This window comes from Parathielavia appendiculata (assembly GCF_033297405.1).
Source record: "Parathielavia appendiculata strain CBS 731.68 unplaced genomic scaffold N657scaffold_47, whole genome shotgun sequence".
Classification (NCBI taxonomy): Eukaryota; Fungi; Ascomycota; class Sordariomycetes; order Sordariales; family Chaetomiaceae; genus Parathielavia; species Parathielavia appendiculata.
The window spans coordinates 20,611-43,356 of record NW_026944266.1 but is presented as its reverse complement, the minus strand read 5'-3'; the positions used below and the strand labels follow the sequence as shown (position 1 = coordinate 43,356).

The 22,746-nt window shown below is 57.7% G+C and overlaps 10 protein-coding genes across 10 annotated transcripts; 3 read left to right on the top strand and 7 right to left on the bottom strand.

Annotated features, from left to right (window-relative positions):
• Positions 1–19: 19 nt before the first annotated feature.
• N657DRAFT_694443 (uncharacterized protein) lies at positions 20–4,299 on the bottom strand. Its single transcript, XM_062797284.1, has 2 exons — positions 2,177–4,299; positions 20–2,125 (listed from the first exon to the last, which is right to left on the bottom strand). The coding sequence occupies exons 1-2, from the start codon at positions 3,969–3,971 to the stop codon at positions 273–275; spliced, it is 3,648 nt and encodes a 1,215-aa protein (XP_062642178.1). The 5' UTR covers positions 3,972–4,299; the 3' UTR covers positions 20–272.
• Positions 4,300–4,706: 407 nt separating this feature from the next.
• On the bottom strand, positions 4,707–6,860 carry N657DRAFT_583659 (polysaccharide lyase family 4 protein; the record flags this gene model as incomplete). Its single annotated transcript, XM_062789690.1, has 4 exons — positions 4,707–4,914; positions 5,021–5,910; positions 5,968–6,029; positions 6,092–6,860. 4 exons carry the CDS (start codon positions 6,858–6,860, stop codon positions 4,707–4,709), a joined length of 1,929 nt encoding a protein of 642 aa, XP_062642177.1.
• Positions 6,861–7,422: 562 nt separating this feature from the next.
• Positions 7,423–8,073, bottom strand: N657DRAFT_638047 (uncharacterized protein; the record flags this gene model as incomplete). Its single annotated transcript, XM_062791557.1, has 3 exons — positions 7,423–7,716; positions 7,792–7,933; positions 8,045–8,073. The coding sequence occupies 3 exons, from the start codon at positions 8,071–8,073 to the stop codon at positions 7,423–7,425; spliced, it is 465 nt and encodes a 154-aa protein (XP_062642176.1).
• Positions 8,074–8,571: 498 nt separating this feature from the next.
• On the bottom strand, positions 8,572–9,763 carry N657DRAFT_583706 (uncharacterized protein; the record flags this gene model as incomplete). The annotated part of the gene is made up of 2 exons (XM_062789693.1): positions 8,572–8,785; positions 8,841–9,763. 2 exons carry the CDS (start codon positions 9,761–9,763, stop codon positions 8,572–8,574), a joined length of 1,137 nt encoding a protein of 378 aa, XP_062642175.1.
• A 357-nt stretch (positions 9,764–10,120) lies between these two features.
• Positions 10,121–11,599, bottom strand: N657DRAFT_651315 (uncharacterized protein). The gene has a single exon (XM_062794142.1). It carries the CDS (start codon positions 11,388–11,390, stop codon positions 10,173–10,175), a length of 1,218 nt encoding a protein of 405 aa, XP_062642174.1. The 5' UTR covers positions 11,391–11,599; the 3' UTR covers positions 10,121–10,172.
• A 1,048-nt stretch (positions 11,600–12,647) lies between these two features.
• N657DRAFT_548230 (glycoside hydrolase family 10 protein) lies at positions 12,648–13,846 on the top strand (the record flags this gene model as incomplete). The annotated part of the gene is made up of 3 exons (XM_062787871.1): positions 12,648–12,908; positions 12,964–13,599; positions 13,655–13,846. Coding segments are annotated over 3 exons (1,089 nt in total), but the record flags the coding sequence as incomplete, so codon positions are not given.
• A 293-nt stretch (positions 13,847–14,139) lies between these two features.
• N657DRAFT_638043 (fungal hydrophobin) lies at positions 14,140–14,563 on the bottom strand (the record flags this gene model as incomplete). The annotated part of the gene is made up of 3 exons (XM_062791556.1): positions 14,140–14,187; positions 14,239–14,324; positions 14,392–14,563. The coding sequence occupies 3 exons, from the start codon at positions 14,561–14,563 to the stop codon at positions 14,140–14,142; spliced, it is 306 nt and encodes a 101-aa protein (XP_062642172.1).
• Positions 14,564–15,533: 970 nt separating this feature from the next.
• On the bottom strand, positions 15,534–17,077 carry N657DRAFT_694438 (uncharacterized protein; the record flags this gene model as incomplete). The annotated part of the gene is made up of 2 exons (XM_062797283.1): positions 15,534–15,776; positions 17,061–17,077. The coding sequence occupies 2 exons, from the start codon at positions 17,075–17,077 to the stop codon at positions 15,599–15,601; spliced, it is 195 nt and encodes a 64-aa protein (XP_062642171.1). The 3' UTR covers positions 15,534–15,598.
• On the top strand, positions 17,057–19,900 carry N657DRAFT_606230 (TrkH-domain-containing protein). Its single transcript, XM_062790211.1, has 2 exons — positions 17,057–18,796; positions 18,847–19,900. The coding sequence occupies exons 1-2, from the start codon at positions 17,293–17,295 to the stop codon at positions 19,842–19,844; spliced, it is 2,502 nt and encodes an 833-aa protein (XP_062642170.1). The 5' UTR covers positions 17,057–17,292; the 3' UTR covers positions 19,845–19,900.
• A 195-nt stretch (positions 19,901–20,095) lies between these two features.
• N657DRAFT_651311 (MFS general substrate transporter) lies at positions 20,096–22,426 on the top strand. Its single transcript, XM_062794141.1, has 4 exons — positions 20,096–20,481; positions 20,530–20,658; positions 20,718–21,212; positions 21,266–22,426. The coding sequence occupies exons 1-4, from the start codon at positions 20,422–20,424 to the stop codon at positions 22,145–22,147; spliced, it is 1,566 nt and encodes a 521-aa protein (XP_062642169.1). The 5' UTR covers positions 20,096–20,421; the 3' UTR covers positions 22,148–22,426.
• The last annotated feature ends 320 nt before the right edge of the window (positions 22,427–22,746 follow it).

Below are 22,746 nucleotides of genomic sequence, written 5' to 3'. Positions count from 1 at the left end.
TGGCAGCATGAATCAGATTGACTTGAGGACTCTCATTTTGTTGTATCATACATATACCCTCTCTTTACCCCATCTGTTCTTTTGCACTGAACGTTTGCTTGTAAGGGCAATGGCGTCTAGTTCTAGTCTTAGTTAACCATGCTCAGTTGAACTGGCAATATATGTGTGAACTCGCAGAGATGATCAGCCCATAGCAGTCAAGTGATGATGCTCCAAGGCAAGATCCAATCCAATATGCTAATTGAATGCATTAAGTATGGGAACACGTGGTATCAAGCAACCCCCCACCTCATTCCCGTTGGTACCTCTTCTGGCGACAGCTGCAGCTCCTTCATTCCCTGAAGCAGCTCAGCCTCAAGCGCCTCGTCATAACAGTCGTCGTCATTCCCCTGACTTCCCGGATTACTTCTTCGATAGGATGCCCTCCGACTCGGCTGCGACCGCCGACTTGAGTGCGTCTTCTGAAGCGGTGACACGAGGCTTGGCACGCCCTCGTCGTCCGGGTCCTCCCCGAGCTCCGACACCTGCCCCTTCGAGAGCCTGCTCAGCCTGCTGGACTGCGTCAGCATCCGGCCCAGCTTTTCCTGCGTCAAAGGCAGCCTCGAGAGGACCGCCTCCGCCCCGCCGGGCAGCCGGATCTCGTCGGCCTCGAGCGTCTCGGCGATGTCGCGCAACAGTACGTCCATCGGGCAGATGTAGGCTACTCTTTTGCGCTCACTCCACGCCAGGATGTGCCCGGCCACGGCGCCGCCATCGGCCCGGGCGACGACCCAAGCGCCGCTATCGCCTGGGATGCCCATCGGTAGGGACGGCCGTCTGGTGGCGTTGCTGCTGCTGCTGTTTTGATGGTGATAGGAGGGCGTGCCCGCGACTTGGTAGATTTGGCTTGGGGACGTGCGTCCGTAGATCTTGACGGACGCGACGGCCTGCAGGATGACGCCGCTCTGCAGGCCGCTGCTGCGCGCCATGCACTGCACTGCGAGGCCGGGAAGGTTGGATGAAGGGACGACTGAGGTCGGCTGGATCACGGGCACATCGGCCGACTCGCTCTGCCACGAGAGTCGGCGCGCGCTGGGCGACGGCGTGATGTGCGGGATGAGGTTGCCTTCGGGGGCGCGGTCGTCGGTGAACTCGAAGAGCGCCCAGTCGATCTCGTGCAGCAGGCCGTTTTCGGTGCGTCGGCGAAGCCCGCTGGAGGCGTACACCTCGCCGACGGTGTATGTGTCGAGGTGGTCCTCGTCCTCCGTTTCGGCGGAGGGGTAGAAGCCGTCAGGCACGTCGTCGAGCGCAGGCTGCGTGATGATATAGCCCTCTCCGCAGCCTGGCTCGATGCCGGGGATGTCGCCGGGCTCGGTGAACTGCCCCTGCTCGTCCTCGTCCTCATCGTCGTCCGAATAGTCGCTTGTGACGGCCGATTCGGAGAGCGTGTCTGAATCGGAGTCGGAAAACTCGCAGGCGTAGTCTTCGCTGCCGCTACTATCCGTGTCCTTCTCGCTGTGCTGGTACTGCTCTGCATACCATGCAGCGAGATCCGGCACGCGCGGGCCCGCCATGCTCCTTGGCGCGCCGCTCTTCCCCGCCGCAGCCTCCTGGTCAGGGTCATCCAGCATATGATGCACCGTCATCCCGTACTGCCTGTTGTCCACCGTGATGACACCGCCGAGACTCACCGGAGGCAGATGGCGGTCGCCGATCCACGCCCCGATGCTGGCCCCGTTTTTTGGGTGCTCCTGGTAATCCGGGTTGGCAGCCACAATCTCCTGGCCGTCGTCGACCGATTTGGCCGTGCTCCGGCTGGGTTGCCTCCGCGAACGCAGGACCTGGCCGCGGCAAACCTTGACCGCGACACCGGCAGACCCGTCGAACAAGCTGCCCAGCTTCTTCTTCAAGATGGCCTTGACCTTGCCGACAGACGTGCACACAACAAGGACCGTCGGTCTTGTCCGCTGGGGGCTGTCGCCGACAGACTCGAGCGAAATTTCAACCGACTCGGGATGCTTGCAGTAGAATTGGCGCAGGGCGTTGTTGATCTGCGGCATGAACACCGTGTTCCATTTCTCGATGATGTCCGGCGGCAGGGGTATTTGGGGGTAGAGCCGCATCTTCTTGGATGGCCTTGATTCTTCTGCATGTCGTCAGCTACATGTGCAGGGTCAAGCACACAACGTGGACCTACCTTGGCTCTCAGCTTGTGTATCGGCAGACGGGACAAGGTCGCCCGGTCTGTTCTCAGATGGCGCTACAGACGACTTCTCCTTGGTCTCCTTGGACGAGCCCGCCGTTGGCTGCGGCTCCGGCCGGGGCTCGCCGAGATCGTCGCCGAGCCGCTCCTCCAGGTTGCTCACGCCGTCGAGAATGCAACAGGCCTCGAGGTAGCGGCTGGCTTTGAACTGGACGCGCGACACAATCTGCTCGGTCGTGTGGGTGCCCTTCAGCTCCTGGTCGACGGAGTTCCAGCAGGTCTGCACGGCCTTCATGTACAGGGTACCGCAGCGAATGGCGAGCTGGTCCAGCAGCGTGTCCGACAGTGTTGGCGTCTCCATGTTGGGCACCAGGTTCTCAAGCTTGGTCCAGAGACCGACCGACAGGAGGATCATGGCGAGCGAGTAGAGGTCGAATGTCTTGGAGTCCGCATTGTTGGCAAGGGGCGATTGGGCGCTGTTCCGCGGGTCAAGGGGATGCTTGTACAAAGAATACTGTCTCGGAGCATCCTGCGACCGCGGATCCGAGAACAGGTCAAATGACGATATCAGCGGCCGCCGAATGTCAACCTCGCCCTGTGTAATGCCGCTGACCTCGGGGTCCGTCCCGACCGCGTTGCAGAACGAGATGTTCTCGCCAACCAGGTTGCCGTGGGTGATGCCACGGGCGTGCATGTCAAAGACGGTATTGGCGAGGTTCGCCGCGAGCCGGAACTTGGCCTCCAGCTTGGGCTCGAAGTCGGGACGGACGAGCAGGTCGGCAAGCGAGCACAAGTTGTAGAGCGGATTCTGCGTGAGATGCTCAAACGTGACGGGGTTGAAGGGGCGCGGGAACTGGTAGACGAGACCGTATCGCGAGTTGTCCATGTCTTCAAAGTAGCCCAGCAAACGCGGCAAGCCGGTCCAAGACCCTGGCGACCGCTGCGGCTCCGACTGCAGCCCGGCCGACAGCTTCTCGAAGCGCGCCATGGGCGGCGGGATCCCCGTCATGGAGTAGATGGGGTCGAACGAGGCGTATTCGAGAAGCAGGGGGGCGTGGGGCTGACGCGCGCCGGACGCAGTCTGCGTGAGCTCGTCGAAGGCCTGCCTGCTCAGAAAGACGATCTCGCGTGCGCGATCCTGTTCTCGCTCCGTCATGGGCTCGGCCTGCCTGGATCGTAAACTGGAGAGGGACCTGGGGTCGATCTGCTGGGGCGTCTGCATCCGGGACGACTCGAACGGGCGCAGGTCTTCCGGTGCCGTAACAGAAGGTGTATGCCGGACAGCAGCCGACGCCTGCGATGACCTTGTCCTCGAGAGGTCGTAGAGCGTGTCGATGGAGGTGGTCAGGTCACGGATTAGGTCCTCAAACCGGTTCTTGTCCCAGACGACCATCCGGATCTTCTCGCCCCGTCTGGGAGGCGCCTCGGGCTCGACGCGCTCTCCGGCCAGGCGGCGTGAGCTGTTCCACAGGGGCTCGGCCTCGGCGAGGATGTCCTTGATGGTGGACATGATGCTGCCCACGACCTCGCTGAGCCCGGCCTTGGAGAGAGACGAGTCGATCAGCACCTCGGCTGACTGGTTGGGGTCGGACCACTCCAGGCCCCAGCTGACAAGGCGGTCCTTCTGGATGCGCAGCTTGCGGTGCAGCGACTTGATCTCGGGGTCGGCCTCGGCATGGTGGGCGGGCTCCTTGACGAAGTCGGATGATTTTTTGGTGTCGTTGTAGAGGCGGCTCAGCCGGCGCTGGAAGGCCGGCTGGGTGCCGCCCATGGGGATGAACGAATCCATGGCTCAGCGTCGGCGCCGGCGGTGCGGCTTCGTACTGTGTTTGCGGATGGTCAACGCATCGACTTTGTTGGAATCGTGAATCCAAAGCCTGTAGTTGAGAACTGCCCCTCACGGCTGAGTAAGGTCCAAGCGAGAGTGATCCTGGACCTGGTGGGCTCTGCGCTGCAGTACGCGAGGCGTTGCTGAGAACTCTAGATATTATGGCGGTGTTGATGTCAACCGATCAATCTTCCATGTCCCGGGTGACGGCGAGTTGCATGTTTTACGACCCATTGCGACTCAATGCCGATCGCATTCGTTATTTCGGTGCCTGCGAAGTGCGCGATCCGACACCCCACTCTCCTGGGTTAGGCTGATCAAGATGCACCAGCGATGCAAGGGAGAGTGCAAAATGCTGCTGCCTGGCCCTCACTCACAGCCAATCCCGCCTGCCTGTTCAGGTTGTTGCCTTGACTCTTGGGGCTCATACGGTCACGTGATTTAGCTCCAGAAACTCGGACAAGGTTCCACTTTTGCCGGAGTTTTTTTGGGTGCCACGGCCCGGACCCAATGTCCGGCCTGGATCCACTTTCCGAGAACAGGGAATTCAGATCCGAAGGCAGAAAATGGAGCTGGATGACCTCATATCAGATTTGCAGGTAAAATTTCCTAGAAATCACAGCCGGCGTTGGATTGTGCTTAGGAATTAGAGTCTGCGCTACACGACTACCTAGATATCAGACTCTGTGAAAGAGCTCACGAGACTTCTAATCTCAGAGCATCATACTGCAAATAGACACTTTCCGGTAGCACAGCACTCTCGGGCGCAGTAGCCCTTGCCGGGAGAGAAAGCGTGAAGGTGTTGAGGCCTTGCCGCAGATAGCTGGCATCAAAAGTCCATTTGTTTCGCGTGTTGTAGCAGCTGGCGGCGGATCTTGCGCCGCACGAGCTGCTCTGATTGGCACTATGTGCAATTGTCAATAAGGAACTCAAAGAAAATATAACAGAAAAAGAAAGGAGAAGAAGAGGGAAAAGAAAAGAAAAGAAAAGGAAGATTGAGGATCACATACGGGATGGTCCAAACGGGAAGACTTCGGCCATTGATGGCGACAGTGTACTCTAAGTTGGCAAAGGGTTTGCTCGTGCTGTCTGTATTGCCCGCGGAAGTCTTGACGCCCGCGAGCTGAACAGTGAAAGTTGCCCGAGTCTTCCCTTGCAGCTGCGCCGCCGTGGAATCAAACGTCACCTTCCAAGTGTTAAGATTGTTGTAGTACGGTTCCGGACGGATGCTGTTCGCCTTGCCGCCAAACACGCTCCAATGGATGTAGTTGAAGTCCCGTGTGATGTTGCTCCTCCCGACATGGAAGTTCACGCCATTTGGAAAGTCCTTGGGGAAATCGTGGACCGCCCAATACAGACGATGCTGCTTCGGCCGGTTGGTTCGGGTGGTGTCACGCTCGTTGCCGTGGCGGAAGTCGCCGCTGCTGCGGTCCGGGGCCCCGATCCGCCAGAGTTCGGTGCCGGCGGATTCGGCAGTCCATGTCGCGGTCGTTGTGGTCGTAGCTCCTGGCCGAACCACGATGTCGTCTTGAATGTACTGCCCAAAGATCCCGGTTCCGTATATCGTCAAGCGGTAAGTACCGGCGGCGACGCGAGGAATGGTGATCTCACCGTTGGCGCTAATCTCGCCCCAATATTGACGGGCTCTGGTGTCGAAGTTGTTGTCCTGGAAATCCCGTCGGTTGCTAGCCAGCACCGCAATAGGCTTCGTGACACCCGCTGGAAGGGCAATGCGGCCCGACCAAGTACCGCGGCCAGAGGTTGGGATGTAACCAGGGACGTGTTGCGCGATGGAGTCGTAGAAATCAGCATTCCAGGTAGGAACGGCGAAGCGACCGGCGTCTCGGCGAAGATCGTTGACCGAAGCACCTTTTGCTCCCTTGTTGAAATAGTAGTATTGCTAACCTTGTCAGCTTTTTTTGCTTGGTCTGCTCTCAGTTGCAAAGAGTTTTCTTACTGGGCCGAATGTGCGGTCCAGACCTCGCGTGTCGGGATTGCCGTTCCCATGGTGATTTGAGACTGGACCTCGTCAGTGAGAGAGCGAAACAAAGCAGCACGGAACCGGAATCAGTGCGACTCACTAACGTAGTTATACACAATGCCGTCCACGGTCAGATCAGACCATTTGGGGCCGTTGTAGTATGTGTCCTTGGTGTTCATGACAAGCCAGGCTCCGTAGGTAGATCCATCACGAGTACCCGCGCCGTCAGTAAAAAGGCCGTGGTGCGTGTGGTATTCCCAAGATTCGGAAAACATGTACTTGGAGAAGTAGTCCGACATTTGAGTGCGGTATCGAGCATTGATGCCATCCCCCGAGATGCGGTATGTTGTGTCTTGGACCGTCGTTCGACCCTCCCCGGATGGCAAGACGGACCACATCTCGTCAGACGAGGACAGATGGTTCCAGATGGAGGTACTGGGCCTGAAGAGGAAGCGCATCTCTCCGAGGGAACCTCCGTTCGGGTACGCAACCCGGCCGAAAATGTGAAGTCCAGTCTCGCCATCTCGCAAGAAATAGTAGGATTCGAAAGTTCTGCCGCTGCCGACGTTGGCCGAGATGCGGACCCCGGCATAGGCCGTGCTGGACCCATCGCTTCCCCGGTAGAGCTGAAATGTGCCTCCGTTCCAGAATCCGCTGTCGCAGTGACAGTCGAGGTAGAGCCTACCGCCGGAACCCAGAAGATCTTGCCCGTCGAGACTAAGTCGATCAATCGTGCCGGTGCCTTTGTTCACGGAGAATTTGAGGCGGTCATTTCCAACACTTATGGCGCTGCTAGATTCGCTGGCGGTGATGGCGCTGGATACGATGGCTGCCCACGCGGATAGGACGAGGACCGAAAAGAGCTTCATTTTGTGTCAACTTGCGCCCTGTCGCTCGCTCGCTCAGCGCTGCCGTCAGAAGCTCCCGTCTTGGAAGAGTTCTAGGCTCATTGTGCAGGCTCAAACGCGCTTCTTATGTCTCAGTTAATGCCAAAGTCTACGGACATCATCTGCCCGAAAAGAACGGAGGTCTTTCTGCCGTATTTATGTCCGGCGGATATAGAACCTCCGAGCTACTCTCTTCTCCGGACTGGAAAATTGATACACCGTGAATTCGCTGATTTTCCCATGGATAGAAGCTATTCCGTCCAAATTGACCAAATTGCATCTGCCCTGTGGCCTCCTGCTCTGCTCGATGTCACCGGTTGAACCGGGCTAGCCATTCGGGTTAAACCAGCCCATTGATCGTCGTGCTCGGGCTAAGACAACCCGATTGACTTTAGACACCCTGTAGCACATGCATCTATGTCCACTGCACCGGGACAGATCTAATGCCTGCCTCCAACTGCCTCAGACTGCCTCCAACATCCTCCCTGTTATTACAAGCAACCAGACCCGATGGCAGGTACCTCGTCCCGTCAACCTTGCTCCGTTACAGCTGGAGTTGAGCCCAGCAGTACCCACCACCGATCCCCTGGGCCGGGAATCGGAAATCGAACCGCCCACGTTCGACCATTGCGGCCCCCACGCATCGTATATAGAGCATCATGATCTTCATGGTGTCGTCGATAATGGCCGCAGGTCCTTTCATGACCAGGACGTTGTCAAATCCGTCGGGAATGAAGACAGTGACCATGAAATCTCTGCTAGGATCGATGACGTCGTAGACCATAAGCTCAGGGGGATTCAAGTCGTCCAAGTTCATGTTGTTAGGTTCCATCGCATGCTGGGCCGGCACTTAGTCCTGTCCGGTATCCTGACCCAACCTCCGCTGGAGCTCGGCCCATCCGCGGACACGGACGTTGGCTCCGTCGACGATTGGGAGATGGCTAGCAGTTTGTCGGATGTTGTCGTTCATGCTGTCTGTCTGGTCGTGCTTCGATCGATTATCACAAATTCTGACGGTCACTTGGCTGATCTGCTTCCCGCGACGGCCGACGTCTCTACCTAGTGTAGATGGAGGAAGTGGCTGGTGAGAGGGTTTCTGAACACCAGGTTTCTATTGTAAGTCGAATAGTCTTTTCTGAGTCGAAACCGCCTGAAAAGTCACTTACCGAGATGACTTGCAAACTACCAGGTGCATTCCTGAGCCTCCTGAATAGTTGTGCCGCTGTTGTTGTTAGGGACGTGTTGGCTGTGGCCAAGGCACTCAGTTGCCGATGTTGTTGGTGTTCGATGGTGTCCTTGCAGGTAATGTTCTGCCTTTTTTGTTCGATGGCTCGAGCACTGGAATCGGCGCTTTTTCTTGAAATGATCAACTCAGCTCTGCCTCGATTCTGGATGAATTCTGCCCAGTTCATTCGCTCTTAGGGTACAGCACTTGCAAAATCGTTCAGTCCCACTTTGGAAACCCTTCAGGACAAACAATCAAGATTGACAGGAACAAAAAAAATCTAGACAGCCAGCATGGGCAGCGACTTGGACGTTGAGTATGGAAGTAAGATGGGTTTGACAACATGATTGGCGGCCCTTAATGGGGACGGAGACGCCTCCATAGGACCAGGTAAGCAGAGGAGGCCCTCAAAACCTACCCTGTGCGTCTATTGAAACAAGCGGACGCAGCACTGGTATAAGTTCCCGGTCAGACATCGCTGTATCCCAGCATCTTGGGCTCTTCCTCCTGTCGCACCAGCCAAGTCCAGACGGCAGAGGGTGCATAACTCGACGTTGACGAGTACGAACGACCATAATCCGCCCGCTCAAACACCGTAGGATCCGAGCTCTTCATGCGCGCAACGTTTTCCGGCGTGGCAACGGCGAGGAAGTGATCTCGTTGTGGGCCAGAGGCCAGTGCCCTGCCATTTTGTCAGTATCTCTGGTAGACACAAAACCACAGGGCCCACGGCGTACAAGGCATTCCCAAAGATCCCATGGCACAGACACGGCTCCTTTTTGAGCAGCCCCTGGCTCCAAATGCATTCCCTACCCTTCTTGACCGCGGCATTGAACTCGGCATGCAAACCTGGGAAGTGAGGGCGCAGCGCCGAGAGCGACAGCACAAAGCCGGTAGCACCGTGGCAAAACTGTACCAGCCCCTTTCCGCTTGGGCCACTCTCCTCCGAGCTAGGCCAATTGCCATCTTCAAGCTGCACCCCTAACAACTTCTCCACGATGGGCTGCAGCCGCGACGCCAGTTCCGGCGAGGTGAGCACCAGCTGTGTGACAATCCCAATATCGCCATGAACCGCGCCCAGATAGCGTTTTCCATGCCACCTCCACCGCGGTCCCCGGTTCATGATGGTGTTTGAAATCTCGGAAATGGCTGGGTCGACCAGGTCGTTACTTCCGGGCACCCAGTGCCGGACCATGCGAAGTAGATACAGCGTGCCAGCGCGGCCGTAGAGCATCTCGTCCGGGTAGTCCTCGACGGCCATGATCTGCGACACGGACGACATGAACTGGGGGACGTCGCTGAGGTCCCTGGACACGGCGCAGCGCACCGCTTCGTACGCCAGCTTCTCATCGCCGGTGCCACATCCGTGAGATCCCAGACGGAGGTTGTGGCCGCGAGAGCCGGGCGCAATGTACGCGCGGGCCCAGTGCTCGGCAGACTGGCCCTTGATGATCAGCTCAGGTCGGCGTGCCGATACTTGCAGCAGCAGGTATGCCACGCCGGTTGGGCCGCTCCATAGTCCGTGGAGTGTCTCGGGCGGGTATCTGCTGCGCGGCGGATAATTTGTGACGATGTCCTCGAGGGCGGCTTTGAGGTACCGTTCGGTGTCGCCGACGCTAAGCAGGTGGGGCAAATCGACGTCCAGATGTCGCTGGCTCATTTTTTGGTGTGGATACTCGGGACTGAGGAATCGATAGAGGAGTCAAGGACAGCAAGGAATTGTGGTCCGGGACTTGACAGAGTACAGACTTAGCCGGGGCGCTAAAGTATAGATTTCAGGCTGAGAGTTGGTATGGAAAGGCACTCTGCGCGTGTATCTTCTGACAATGAAGCGAAAAGGCTCGAGAGCCGCAAGCGTAGGTAACCTGTCGTCATGGTGCCTGACGCGGTTGCCCTGATCATTGATGAATCGAGCGCGGGGCTAGAAGTGGGGCACGGAGCATGTGGGGCCGCATCCATCGTCAAGAGCCGGTGCGGGGCACCGGCACAGACGGTAACAAAGCAAAAGAGCTACAGATGCCAAAAAAAAAATATTATAGTACATTATTCTACAAACTGCGACCGCTGGCTCATTCCTTCTTTGTCTTCTCGGCGAACTGTTGTGCCTTCTTGGCCTTCTCGGCCAACAGCTTCCTCAAATCCTCCTTGGTCTCCTCGAGCAGCTCTTGGGCCTCGCCCGAGTGTTTGCTCACGGCGTCGGTCAACTTCTCAAGGTCGTCTGACTCCGTCCCCAAGAACTGTCCCAATACCGCAAAGCTGCTTCCACCCATTGACCCGGAACCGGCCGCTTTGGACCCCGTCGACTTGGCCTTGTCGACCGTTTGCTTGACGTACTCCTCCAGCTTGCTCATGTCGCCGCCCTCGCCCAAGCTCTTGATCTGCTTGAACAAGTCGGTCATGTTCCCTTGCTTGAGAATGTCACTGTTCTTCGTTACCAGCTCTCTCAGCTTGGGGTTCTTGTCCAGATACGGCTTCGCCTGCTTCAGGCCCTTCTCCCATAAGTCATCCCCAATCTTGCGGATCTGCTGTGTCCGCTCCTCCACAATCTTGCGCACCTTGTCCACGCTCTCGGCGGAGAACCCGCTGGCCATGACATCACCGATTTGAGCCCATGTTTCGTCGGCCAGTTTCTTCGCCTCAGGCCCGAACTGCTGCCCATACTGCTTAAGCTGCTTTATCGGCTCCCCCACCTTGTCGTTCAGCTGCGGGTGGCGCTCGAGGATTTGATCGGCGGCGCTGCCGCTGAGGCTGGCCAACTTCTTGGCCAGGTTTGCCAGCGCGTCGTAGGCCTTGGATGCCGACTCGAGGCTGAGGCCGGTGCGCGCGATGTCCTGGAACTCGCGGTACGTCTCGCTGACGATGCGGTCCACCTCCTCACCATGGCTCTCGCGGATGGCGGCGAGGTCGTTGAAAGCCGTGTCGACGTACTGCCGTCCACCGGGGACCCAGGCCACGTACGAGTAGCAGAACTGCTTGAGCTTGTCGATGGCTTCGTCCGTTGTCGGGGTCTTGTCTTGTATTGTGGCGGCGACCTGCTGGTACTTCTTGTTGGTTTCGATGGCTACCGCATTAATCTTGCGCGTCATCTTGCCGGTAGGGGTCATCAGGTAGATGCCATAGAGTAGGCCCGCGCCTGCAACGCCGCCGGCCACGCCTGCTGCGAAATGCGATGAGCTTGTCGGGCCGGCCCGCGTGGACTGGAAGCGGCGTGCTTCCCGCGTGGCGCGGAGAAGACGGGCATTGCGGGCAGTGGAAATTGCACGTGCTGGGAATCTGGGCGTAAACATGGTGAGGTGTCGTTCAGCGAGGTGACTTGCAAAGACAAAGGGTAAGGCTTGGGCTTGAAAGGTTATGCAATTTGGTTATTTTAATTGCTTGATGGGTAGAAAGTATCGCAGAGAAAACTCTTCTTATATTGAGGGCAGAAAAGGCGCTTCCAAGCCTGTAACACCAACGAAGTTGGCATGTGAAGCCATGACGCACAATTCCGGTCTGGTGTTTGCATCACATAGCCCGGAGGCTCGGCTCGCCTGCTTGCGATGATGTCATGGACAACTTATCTAATCTAACTTATCGATTCGGAGGATCTTGATTCCGATCCGGTATACGCCAAGCGCATCGATTGCTTCCACAAGGTACCCGCCAATCAGCAGTCGGCAACGTCAATTATTACACGTGCACCTCCGCAAGCAGTTCGTCGCCCCCGCGCCACAGGCAGAATTCTTCGGTTCGGCTTCTAGCCTGAGAACCGCTGCTTGTTCCCCAACTCCCTGTGGGCCTTCTCCGCATCCCCCGCTTGCCAAGGGTTCATGAGGTGGTGTTTGGCATCGTGCCTCGATAATTGGCCAGTCTCGAGGGTTCAGGATGCATCTGCAAAGCTGAACCGGGACGCTCGCCTCGCTCGACAGAACTGTTCCTGCAGCGGACAGTACCACGCGGCCACTGAACGAAGCAACATCATCTGCAGGCGGCTACACGCGCCTCTCATCATCGCCGACAACCACACGCCATCCTCGCCAAGTTACGCTCCACTCGGCAGAATGCAATCCCCATTTTACCCGGTATTGGCGCCTGGAAGCTCTGGAAGTCAGTGTAGAAGGCTTGGCCAGCGACTACCAGTACCGGCTGAATAGGATCATTAGTTCCCGCGTGGCCGAAATGAGCTGCCTGCAGTACAACTCTTCAGGACCCCAACAGGCGGGACCCACGCACCAACTGCCTGAAGCCCAGTGGTGAACCGCCGCACACCGAACGCCAGAAACCCGGTCTCTGGCCCGCCGCAAACGTCTCCATCGGGTAACGCTACTTTGAGCGTGGGGCGCAAGCTCCCCGGATTATGGAGCGGAGTCGCATCCCGCCATGGCCAGGTAGCATCGCCAACACCATCTGGGTAGGCCGCGGTGGAGATCCCTGGAGAATAGGATTGCGGTCCGGTCGTGACGTGTTGCCCCTGCGGACGATAAATAGCAGCCACTCCTACCCTCTTCGTTTTGCTCCTACCAGGCACTCGTCCATCTCACAGACCTGCACTCAACACCGGCAAGATGCATCTCCCATCCTCGCTCCTCCTCCTCGCCGCGTCCCTGCCCCTGGGCATGGCCGCTGGCAAGGGCAAAGGCAACGGCAAGAACTGCAAGGGCCTCGACGTGCTCGCCAAGAAGGCCGGCCTCAAGTACTTTGGCGCGGCCACCGACTCCCCTGGCCAGCGCGAGCGTGCCGGCTACGAGGAGGTCTATCCCCAGTATGACCAGATCATGTGGGAGTCGGGCGAGTTCGGCCAGACCACGCCCACCAACGGCCAGAAGGTAGTCCTCCCAACATTCCATCTTCCCGCTCCCTTACTGACCAAGTATCGTACAGTGGCTGTTCGCTGAGCCCACCCGTGGCGTCTTCAACTACACCGAGGGCGAGATTGTGACGTCGCTGGCCAAGAAGCACGGCATGTACCTCCGCTGCCACGCCCTCGTCTGGCACAGCCAGCTCGCTCCCTGGGTCGAGAGCACCACCTGGACCGCCGACGAGCTCCGCAAGGTTATTGTCGACCACATCACCAACGTCGCCGGCCACTGGAAGGGCCAGTGCTACGCCTGGGACGTCGTCAACGAGGCTCTGAACGAGGACGGCACCTACCGCCAGTCCGTCTTCTACAAGGTCCTCGGCGAGGAGTACATCAAGCTGGCCTTCAAGACGGCCGCCGCCGTCGACCCCCAGGCCAAGCTGTACTACAACGACTACAACCTCGAGTCGCCCAGCGGCAAGACCGCCGGCGCCCAGCGCATCGTCAAGATGCTGCAGGCCGAGGGCATCAAGATCGACGGCGTCGGTCTGCAGGCCCATCTGGTTGCTGAGGGCCACCCCACGCTCGACCAGCACATCGATGCCATCAAGGGCTTCACGGACCTCGGCGTCGAGGTCGCTCTTACTGAGCTCGACATCCGCCTCACTCTCCCCGCCACTGCCGAGAACCTGGCCCTTCAGAAGGAGGCCTACAAGAACGTAAGTCTTTGTTCGATCAGCGCGCGTGATGTGGCTCGTAACTGACAGTTCACAGGCTGTTGGCGCTTGCGTTCAGGTCGACGGCTGCGTCGGTGTCACCCTCTGGGACTTCTATGACCCCTTCAGCTGGGTCCCTTACGTCTTCCCCAGCGAGGGTGCTGCTACGCTGTGGTTTGAGGACTTCACCAAGCACCCCGCCTACGACGGTGTTGTCGAGGCCCTGACCAACAAGACTAGCAACGGCAAGGGCAAGGGCAAGAAGCGCGCCACTCTGTGGACCGCCTAAGCGAACAGCGAGGCATGAGTCTAAAGTGATTCTTGGCGAACTCTATTCTTGTCTATATTATTAATGTAATCACATCTGCGTCCATGATTACTTCCAAATTAAGTCCAACGTCCATGCCCACCACCAAAAAAGGAATGTGAGATGAGCAACCCAAACCGAGCCCAGAAAACCAGTTGTCCACAGCTATATGTCTTCATGGTATTACATCTTCCTAGAATTGCCTTGCTCTTAATTAACTTATAGGGCTAGCCCACTTAGTCGTCGACACCAGCCGGGGTTTGACAGAGAATGCCCTGGTCCAACTACAACGCATTAGAACCCTGACTTGCGTTAGGGAGTGAAGTGACACTCACAACAGGGAGCACACAACAGCGAGCGCGCTGGCCAATGGCGGAGCAGATGGCGCTGAAGTCGGTTGCGTTGGCAGGCGTAGTCACGGCTGGAGGCCATAACACATCATCAGCATCATGGAGCGCAACGAAGGTGACTGGTTTTCTTTGACTTACGGCCGCCACAGTCGAGGTCCGCAAGACCAAGGACGTCGGTCGCGCAACACTGAGCAGTGCCGTAGAGGCCGGAGCAGGGCACGTATGCCTGGCGTCCTTCAGGCTGCGCCGGCAGGGCCAGCGCAAGAGTGGACCAGAGGGCCGCTGGCAGGATAACAGGGGTGATTCTCATTTTGACGAAAATATGAGGAGAGAAAGGAGCAAGCGATGAGGCCGGTGGTGGTATAGCAGGTTGGGAAGCTGTGATGACAGAAGTTTGGATCCCAAAACGAAGAACATCACTTCAGCTTTTATAAAGCGAGCCTCAGCTGCGTCCTGTCCTCTCGCCACAATGAAATCAAGTATTGAAGCCATCGACAGCATCATAAAGCATTGTTTCCGTGCATTGCGTCACAAATGAGAAAGGACGTCACAGAGTGCTGAAATTGGGGCTTGGGCCAAGTTTTGAGAATGATCGTGGCTCTTAAGAGCCGCCGTTATAGGTGGTTTGGCCCGGGTCAACACAAAGTCAGCCATTGCTGAAGGCCAAACACGTGGAGGTCGGTCGATTGCTATGCAGACAACAAGATTTTCTTGATCACTAACAGTTTATGAAGAAAGATATGAAGAACGAGCAGCATGAGGTCTAGGACAGCGCTCCGAAGCTTGGAGCGCAAGAGCAGCTACATGTATGAATGTATCCTTCAACGTCGTCGGCTCGTCTTGCCACACGCGCGTGTGGATCACTTCCGAGGCCTGACTGAAAGTCAAGTGGACGGGTGCCTTGCATGGTGCGGACCTTGGCAAACGTAATACAACGATCAATATAAGGTAGGTCATCGAGGTGTTCCTGCTGCTCTGCCCATGCACTTGGCGCTGCGATGGCAGTCGGCTGGCTACCACGGCCCTTGGGAGTGATCCCTAACGTCATCTTGGTTGATCTAGGAGCGCAGCCGACAAAGGTTGAAGGGACGGCCCAAGCCTTGGTACTATTCATGCTGCATGATTACTTGAGGGGGTGCTATGACGCGGTTCAAGTCAGCATTGAATGTTTATACAATGCAGGACTGCACACCAGGCCCAGTCACTGTTGTTAGCGGGACACCATGAGGTAGGTAGGCTGTGCTACAGGTGGTAAGTGGGAACTATATAGGGAACTATGGAAGGCCGCATCATTGCCCCAATTTAGGTACCAAGGAAAAAACTGCGAGGCACCACCCACCACCTGTTAATCCCAAACAGAAACCATCTCGTCGTTCAATTCATCTTCCTTGTCGTCATCATTATCGTTATCGTCAACATCCTCCCAATCCCCTTCGTCGTCGTACGCCTCGTCGCTGTCTTCGTCCAGCTGGTTCTGGCTGTCTGATGAGCCATGGTCATCGTTGTTCCCAGACGAGGAGCCACTGTGGACGCGGGATCAGAGTGATCGAACGCGGGCCTTGAGCCGTTGGGAGCGGGAAGCAGTTCCGCCAAGTCCCGGATTATGGTTGTGAGGTTGCTGGAAAGGAGGGATTACTCCTAGACAGTACTTGTCCCATCCCAGCGTTGGGACGTTGTTGGGTATTAATTAAGGAAGAACGAACCCAACAAGAGGGCTGCCTTGGTAATTACCTGAGGTAAGCGCCCTGTGCCAGCCACGGCGGGATTGTTTACGGACTGCCCAATTAGTCGAGTACAAATGGCAAAGCCACGGTCCCGTATGATTCCGCCGAGCCTGTCGATTAGCGCTCATCTGAATGTTTTATTGGGCGATCAGGCCTTGGATGTTCAGCTCCCTATCTTTAGTTCCTGCTGTGTCATCATCTAAGATACGCGTGTCTCAGGGATAAGGTGTTCGGGGCCGCCGTCTGTGCTCCTGTCGTCATTGCGGCCTTGCACGCCATCAGGCGGATTCAAGATGCTCGTCCATCCGTGACTGTGTGCCTGGGAAGTAACTGTGGACATGGCCAGTGATTCTCATCTGACATCTGTGCCCCACTCATGTAACAATTGTCAGACCTCGCAGTGTACTTCATGCAAATACGCGACCCGCAACAAGTGTTCGAACCGTCAGGAGTTACTTAGCTTAAGCTAGAGAATAATCGATCCATCCGCAGGGTCGTGTCCGTCACGGAATAAGGGAATAGCGAGCATGGGTGCAACCACCTACGGCAAGGCACGACGTGGTCCTAGACGCCAGCCAAAACGGTCTGTACGCCACGAGTCAGTCGAATGGCACTTAGGAAGCGAAGTATTTTCGAATTGCTGGCAGACAGCTGCGCGCTGTTTAGCCGTGAGGACTGCCACGACCCTTCTCGCCGTGTAAAATGCAGATGGGAGACTTGGAAGTTCCGCATTGTTGTAACCCGGTTTTCTGCGAGGCGCTGTGAGGTGTGGCGTGCTGGTATAATAGGGATCAATCATGGCGCTGTGTGTTGGCGCCTACTAGCACTAACTCTGACAAGAACAGTTTATCAGCGGAGAGGAACGGTTCGCTGGATCTGTGAAGGAACGACGGTTACATTGACATCAGCTACCTCGAATTAAGAAGCTAAGGGCTGGAAGCAACACCCGAGATTCTACAACGGTCTTGAATCCATCTGTCAGCCAAGGCGGAGCTGTTTCAGCGTCACGAAACATCTGCGCCGCAAATCCCGAACAAACAAAAGTAGAATACGTGCGGGCGCAGCAGAGGTAAGCTTACCTACCAGATCGCATTCCACATGCTAGGTACATACGTGGCGCAGCTCCTGGATGGCAGTTGGTTGCGACAGCGAGTGTCTTCACCTCAGCACGCATGTTGGCTCCCACCTGAGGTAACATACATTTCTGGTTGCCTATCTCGGAGGATCGCTCCTGAGCTTGACAGTTGGTTCGGCTTGCTGTGCGTCTTTCCAGAAGTGCTGTCTTCGCGGCGCGATCTGGCCAAGTATTTGTCGAATGGACGCCCTCTGCAGTCCGTTCTCAGCTCTCAACCATGTCCCGCAAAGACTCGGTCTGACTGCTCCTTTGTTTTTGTACGCAATGAAGTGGCTAGACGACTTCTGTAAGCGCCATTCCGAGGGCCGCCTGGCCGAGTCGGTGGCCAAGATCCGGCCCTACCTGCCCCCGATCAACTTCATCACCGTCCATTATGCCTACTTCATTCTCTCCTGTCTCTTCTTTGCCCTCGTGTTCTGGGGCTGCGGCTCGCCCTCGAGCCTGCAGATCAGCTTCCTCGACAGCCTGTATCTGTGCATGTCGGCGCTCACGTCGACGGGCATGAACACGGTCAATGTCAGCCAGATGTCGACCGGCCAGCAAGTGGTGCTGTTCATCGCCATGATACTCGGCCATCCCATCTTGATTTCGCTCTGGACCGTCCTCTTCCGACGCCACATCTTTGAGAAGCGGTTCCGCGCTATCGTCAGGGCCGAACGGGAGAGGAAGTTGAAGTCGGGCTCTGCTATCGGGCTCACCGCAGGAATCTCTGATCTCCTCACCATGGCGCGCATCAAGTCCCTGACAAAGGCCAAGTCAAAGAGCAACGACGCGAACCAGCTCCCAGGCTTGGGCAGCCGAATTCCCAAATCACCGACTGCCTCCCACCCGGAGAGACCGACCCGAGAGCGCGATGTGGAGGCGGCCCTTGCCCCGATCGCGGAGGGAGTTCTCCAGCCGAGGACACCCGGAGCCCGAAGCGTGGCGTTCGCCGAGCCGTCGCAACCGGAACTTCATTTCAAGCCAAGCGCCGATCCCCAACGGGCCGACCCCGACCGGGACCGCACCATCGAGATCCGGAACTTTCTGGAAGAGAAGCGGAGAAACGTTGGCCGGAACGGCGAGTTCTTCAACCTCACGCTCAAAGAGCGAGAGTACCTCGGCGGCGTCGAGTACCGGGCCGTCGAGGTGCTGGTCGTGACAGTGACCATGTACCTTGTCCTGTGGCAGCTCCTGGGAGGCATCGCGCTCGGCGCGTGGCTTGCCGTCAACGCGCCCGAAATCTCGGCCGTCAACCAGCAGAACGCGTGGTGGGCGGGTCTCTTCCTGGCCATATCGGCTTTCAACAACGGCGGCATGACGCTGCTGGACGCGGGCATGACGGCCTTCCAGTCGGGTTACTACTTTGTACTGATCGTCTCCACGCTGCTCATCCTCGTCGGCAGCCAGGCGTCGCCCATCTTTTTGCGGTTCATTATCTGGGTGCTATCGAAGCTGCTGAAGTTCTCGACCAGGGACGAGGGATACGCCGTGTGGAAGGAGACGTTCGACTTCATCCTGCAGTATCCCCGCCGCGTGTACATCAACATGTTCCCGGCTCGCCCGACCTGGATGCTGACCCTTTGGCTCGGCTCGTTCCTGCTGGTTGACTGGGCCATGTTCTTTCTGCTGAACATCGGTAATCCGGCCATCGAGAGCATCCCGCCCGGGCCGAGGGTCATGGACGGTCTCTTCCAGTCAGTGTGTAAGTGCGCTCGCCACTTCCTTCATGCAAATTCATCGCTGACGGCGCAGCCATCCTCTCTGGCGGCTTCGCTGTGGTACCCATTTCGGCCGTGTACTTTGGACTGCAGGTCCTGTGGCTGGTCAAGATGTATGCCTCGGCCTACCCAACGTCGATCACGGTTCGCGGATCCAATGTGTACGAAGAGCGCTCTCTTGGCATCTACGCTGGCGACGAGCCAGAACCGACCGGCGAGGGTGAGAGGGACGAAAAGCAGCAGAAATTACCTGCCGCTGGCGGGCTCTTCCTCACCCCCGGGGTATCCGGAAATCAGCCACCCCTGACGCCGATGTCGGTTGCGTCGCACGCGTCCCGGCTGTCCCGGCTCTCTCAAGCTTCGCGCGGCGGGATTGACAAAATCGTGGGCATTGGCAAAGAAGGGACCGCCATGCTCGGCCGGCAGATCCAGCGGCGCATGACTGGCTTCCAGGGCGTGGGCATTGCCCCGGTGCATCCGCGGCGCCAGAAGGCCAATATGCTCCAGGGCAGCCCGGACACTTCGGCCAGCAGCAGCACAGCGGCCAGTTTGCACTCCCTTGGAGACCACGCACCGCCGGGTCAGGACCTCATGTCTCACCATGTGCGCAGCCAACTGTCGCACGACGTGTGGTGGATTGCCCTGGCCTTCTTCCTCATCACCATCATCGAAACATCACACACGCTTGAGAACCCGGCCGCCTACAGCCTGTTCAACATCCTGTTCGAGATCGTGTCGGCCTACGCCAACAACGGCGTGTCGGTGGGCTTGCCGACGGCCGCGTACAGCTTCAGCGGCGGCTGGCATGCCGGCAGCAAGCTCGTCCTTATCTTGGTGATGCTGCGTGGGAGACATCGCGACCTTCCTGTGGCGCTGGATCGCGCTGTCAAGCTGCCAAGCATGGATCTGGACGAGAAGGAGGAGGATGACGCTGAGATCCGGCGCGCCATTAGCAGGACGCCGAACCTGGGCCAGACCCGGAGCCCACAAGTGGATGTGCCGGGTATTATCAGGCGGTTCCCGACCTCGTAGATTGTCCCGTGCAGGAAGAGTGTTATTCCTGAGTGATTTCATTGGATAATAGAGAGCTGTTGCGAGCGGCGAGAACCCATAATGAAGAGCCGAGTCAGGGTGCCGAGATTTGTAAGCGTCCAAGGATCCGGCCAGTGCCGTTCATCCGTGTTTTGCTTGAAGGGTACCTACTGTGTAGAGGGTACCTGGTAGGTTCTTGCCAGTAGACTTATTTGTCGCCACCTGCCACGCCGCCCACTCCATCTTTGTCCCAACCACCGAAACCAAGGCCCCACGGGATCCACCACGGCATATCTTGACCGGCCTCACTTGGCAAAAGCTTGCTTCTGCTTGGCTGGCGGCCCTTCTTGAAACCCTAAACGGTTGAGACCTCCGACGTACGCCCGTCCCGTCTCCAGACGCCAAAGCACCCTCCAGATCATGGCAGGGAAGCAGCAGGGTCTCCCCAAAGCGATGGATATGGGGGAATGTCTGGGGAGCAGTGCGGAGATGAGGATCAGTCTGGGGTCGTCAAAAGGAAACAGGACGCGCTGATTCCCTTCCCTTCCTCTCTCCCCAGTTCTTCGGCGTCATCCCCATGACGGAAGCGGGCACTAGCATGGCCAAGGAGGAAGACACTCAAAATGTCGAGTACAGCGTGAGCCACCCGTTATCGAAGAAGTGAATGCTTGGCTGACGGTTCCAGGGCTCGGAGCACACGCACGCGCTCAGCGTGGAGCACCGGCAGTACCTCCTGCAGCGCCATGGCACCTTGGATCTCGAGCCCGTGCCGGACATGAGCGACGGTGATCCATACAACTGGCCAAAGAGCAAGGTGGGCAGACGCGCCAGGAAGCTTCAGCCGCTCTAGCATCTACTGACACCACGCGCCAGAAAATCCTGAACCTCGCCATGATCGCCTTCCACGCCATGATGGCCACTTTCACGGCCGCCGCAGTGCAGTCAGTCTTCGCCGAGATTGCCGCTGACCTCGACGTCTCGATCCACCGGGCATCTTACATGCTGTCGCTACAGATTGCCGTCCTCGGGGGCGCGCCGCTCTTTTGGCGACCGCTTGCCCAGCGGTTCGGGCGCCGCCCCATCTTCTTGCTCTCGCTCATCTGCAGCCTGGTGGGCAACGTCGGGTGCGCCGTCAGCCCCTCGTACGCCACCATGGGGCTGTGCAGGGCTATCACGGCTTTCTTCATCTCGCCTGCGTCGGCTATTGGGAGCGCTGTCGTGGCCGAGACCTTCTTCAAGAAGGAGAGAGCCAGATACATGGGCGTCTGGACTATGATGGTGACCCTGGGCGTGCCCATGGCTCCGTTCATCTTTGGCTTCGTCGCTGTGAGGGTCGGGTATCGCTGGATTTATTGGATCTTAGCCATTGTGAGTGCATCCTGGCGTTGTTGGTGTCGAGTCCGTCTGCTAACGCCGCCTAGACCAACGGCGTGCAGTTCATTCTTTACTTCCTCCTCGGCCGGGAGACCCTCTACCTCCGCGGCCCGACGCCCGCCTTTTCTCCCACTTCGGCACCTCACAAGTCAACTCCTCAGTCCCTCCTCTCGTTTGGCCGTATCAACCCGACTCCTCTCACGCTTGGAGACTTTGTCCAACCCCTGACCTTCGTCGCCCGGCCCTGCGTCTTCATCCCCGCAGCCGGCTACGCCATGGTTTTTCTGTGGGCCAACATCATGGTTTCCGTCGAGACAGGCCAGCTGTTCCCTGAGAAGTTCGGCTTCGATTCCCAGCAGGTCGGCCTGCAGAACATCAGCATCATCATCGGCTCCCTGATCGGCGAGCAGATCGGCGGGTATGCGAGCGACTGGTGGATGTGGAGGCGGCATAGAAAGGTCATAAATAGCAGCGACAGCGAGAGCCAAGACGACGACGGGAGCACCCTTGCGCCGCAGCCAGAGTTTCGTCTTTGGCTCGGCTACCCGGGCTATCTGCTCACCATCTGCGGTGTAGTCGTGTATTTCATCCAGCTCGACCGTGCCGGACATACGTGGAATGTGACCCCTGACGTGGGCATGGGCATCGCGGCAGCCGGGAACCAGATTGTCACGACCGTCATGACGACGTACGCTGTCGACTGCTACCGCGAGGACGCGGCCGGGGTGGGCGTCTTCATAAACTTTGTGAGGCAGACGTGGGGCTTCATTGGGCCGTTTTGGTTCCCCGAGATGATCAAGCAGGCCGGGTTTGGAGCGTCGGCTGGGATCGCGACGGCCATGCTGGTTGTGGTGTCGATGATACCCACGGCCGTGGTGCAGTGGAGGGGCCGTCTGTGGAGACAAATGCTGTCTTCGCTCTCGGCTTAGGGTCGCGCCGCTCCCCCTCCCCTCCCCTGGCCCATATACGAAGCAACGTCCTCATCGTATTTCCGCGCATCAAGGGATTCAGATGCCTATGCATTCAAAACTCCATACCTACAAGCCACGGGCATGGTATTTTTGTTTTAACAGCAGAAACATTTAGACCGTTGGTTGCAGTTGGCTGTACGCTTGGAGGGCTCCGATGCCCGGGCCGAGTAGCCAAATCAGAGGACTCGAGCACATGATCAGCGCTCATCACAATTCAATCATGTCAATCAATTTAACCAATCAACCAAGCAATTACGGGCCTCTCGAGGGCTCAAGCAAGCAAGTTCGAGAGGGTGGAAAGTTGACTCCCTGATTGATTGATTGACTTATACACACGTGACTGCTCACGCGACCTTTAACCAATAAGATCACGTTATTTGGCAGTCGTGTCGAGTGCCTCGAGACAGGGGGACGGGTTACGCGACTCCGACGCGACGACAGCCCATCCTCTTATGCATTCCCCAGCCTCGGTTCTACGGTCGGAAACCCTTCATCCATCCAGTTCGATTGCCTAGACCTCTATGGCCCTCACTGTATTTGGCGGGCGTCCTCCGGCC

Coding starts and splice junctions, on each gene's coding strand:
- N657DRAFT_694443 (XM_062797284.1), bottom strand. CDS start 3,971: ATGGATTCGTTCATCCCCATGGGCGGCACCCAGCCGGCCTTCCAGCGC. Junction 2,126..2,176: donor TACACAAGCTGAGAGCCAAG/GTAGGTCCACGT, acceptor GACGACATGCAG/AAGAATCAAGGCCATCCAAG.
- N657DRAFT_651315 (XM_062794142.1), bottom strand. CDS start 11,390: ATGTTTACGCCCAGATTCCCAGCACGTGCAATTTCCACTGCCCGCAAT.
- N657DRAFT_606230 (XM_062790211.1), top strand. CDS start 17,293: ATGGACGCCCTCTGCAGTCCGTTCTCAGCTCTCAACCATGTCCCGCAA. Junction 18,797..18,846: donor CGGTCTCTTCCAGTCAGTGT/GTAAGTGCGCTC, acceptor CTGACGGCGCAG/CCATCCTCTCTGGCGGCTTC.
- N657DRAFT_651311 (XM_062794141.1), top strand. CDS start 20,422: ATGACGGAAGCGGGCACTAGCATGGCCAAGGAGGAAGACACTCAAAAT. Junction 20,482..20,529: donor CTCAAAATGTCGAGTACAGC/GTGAGCCACCCG, acceptor TGACGGTTCCAG/GGCTCGGAGCACACGCACGC. Junction 20,659..20,717: donor ACAACTGGCCAAAGAGCAAG/GTGGGCAGACGC, acceptor ACCACGCGCCAG/AAAATCCTGAACCTCGCCAT.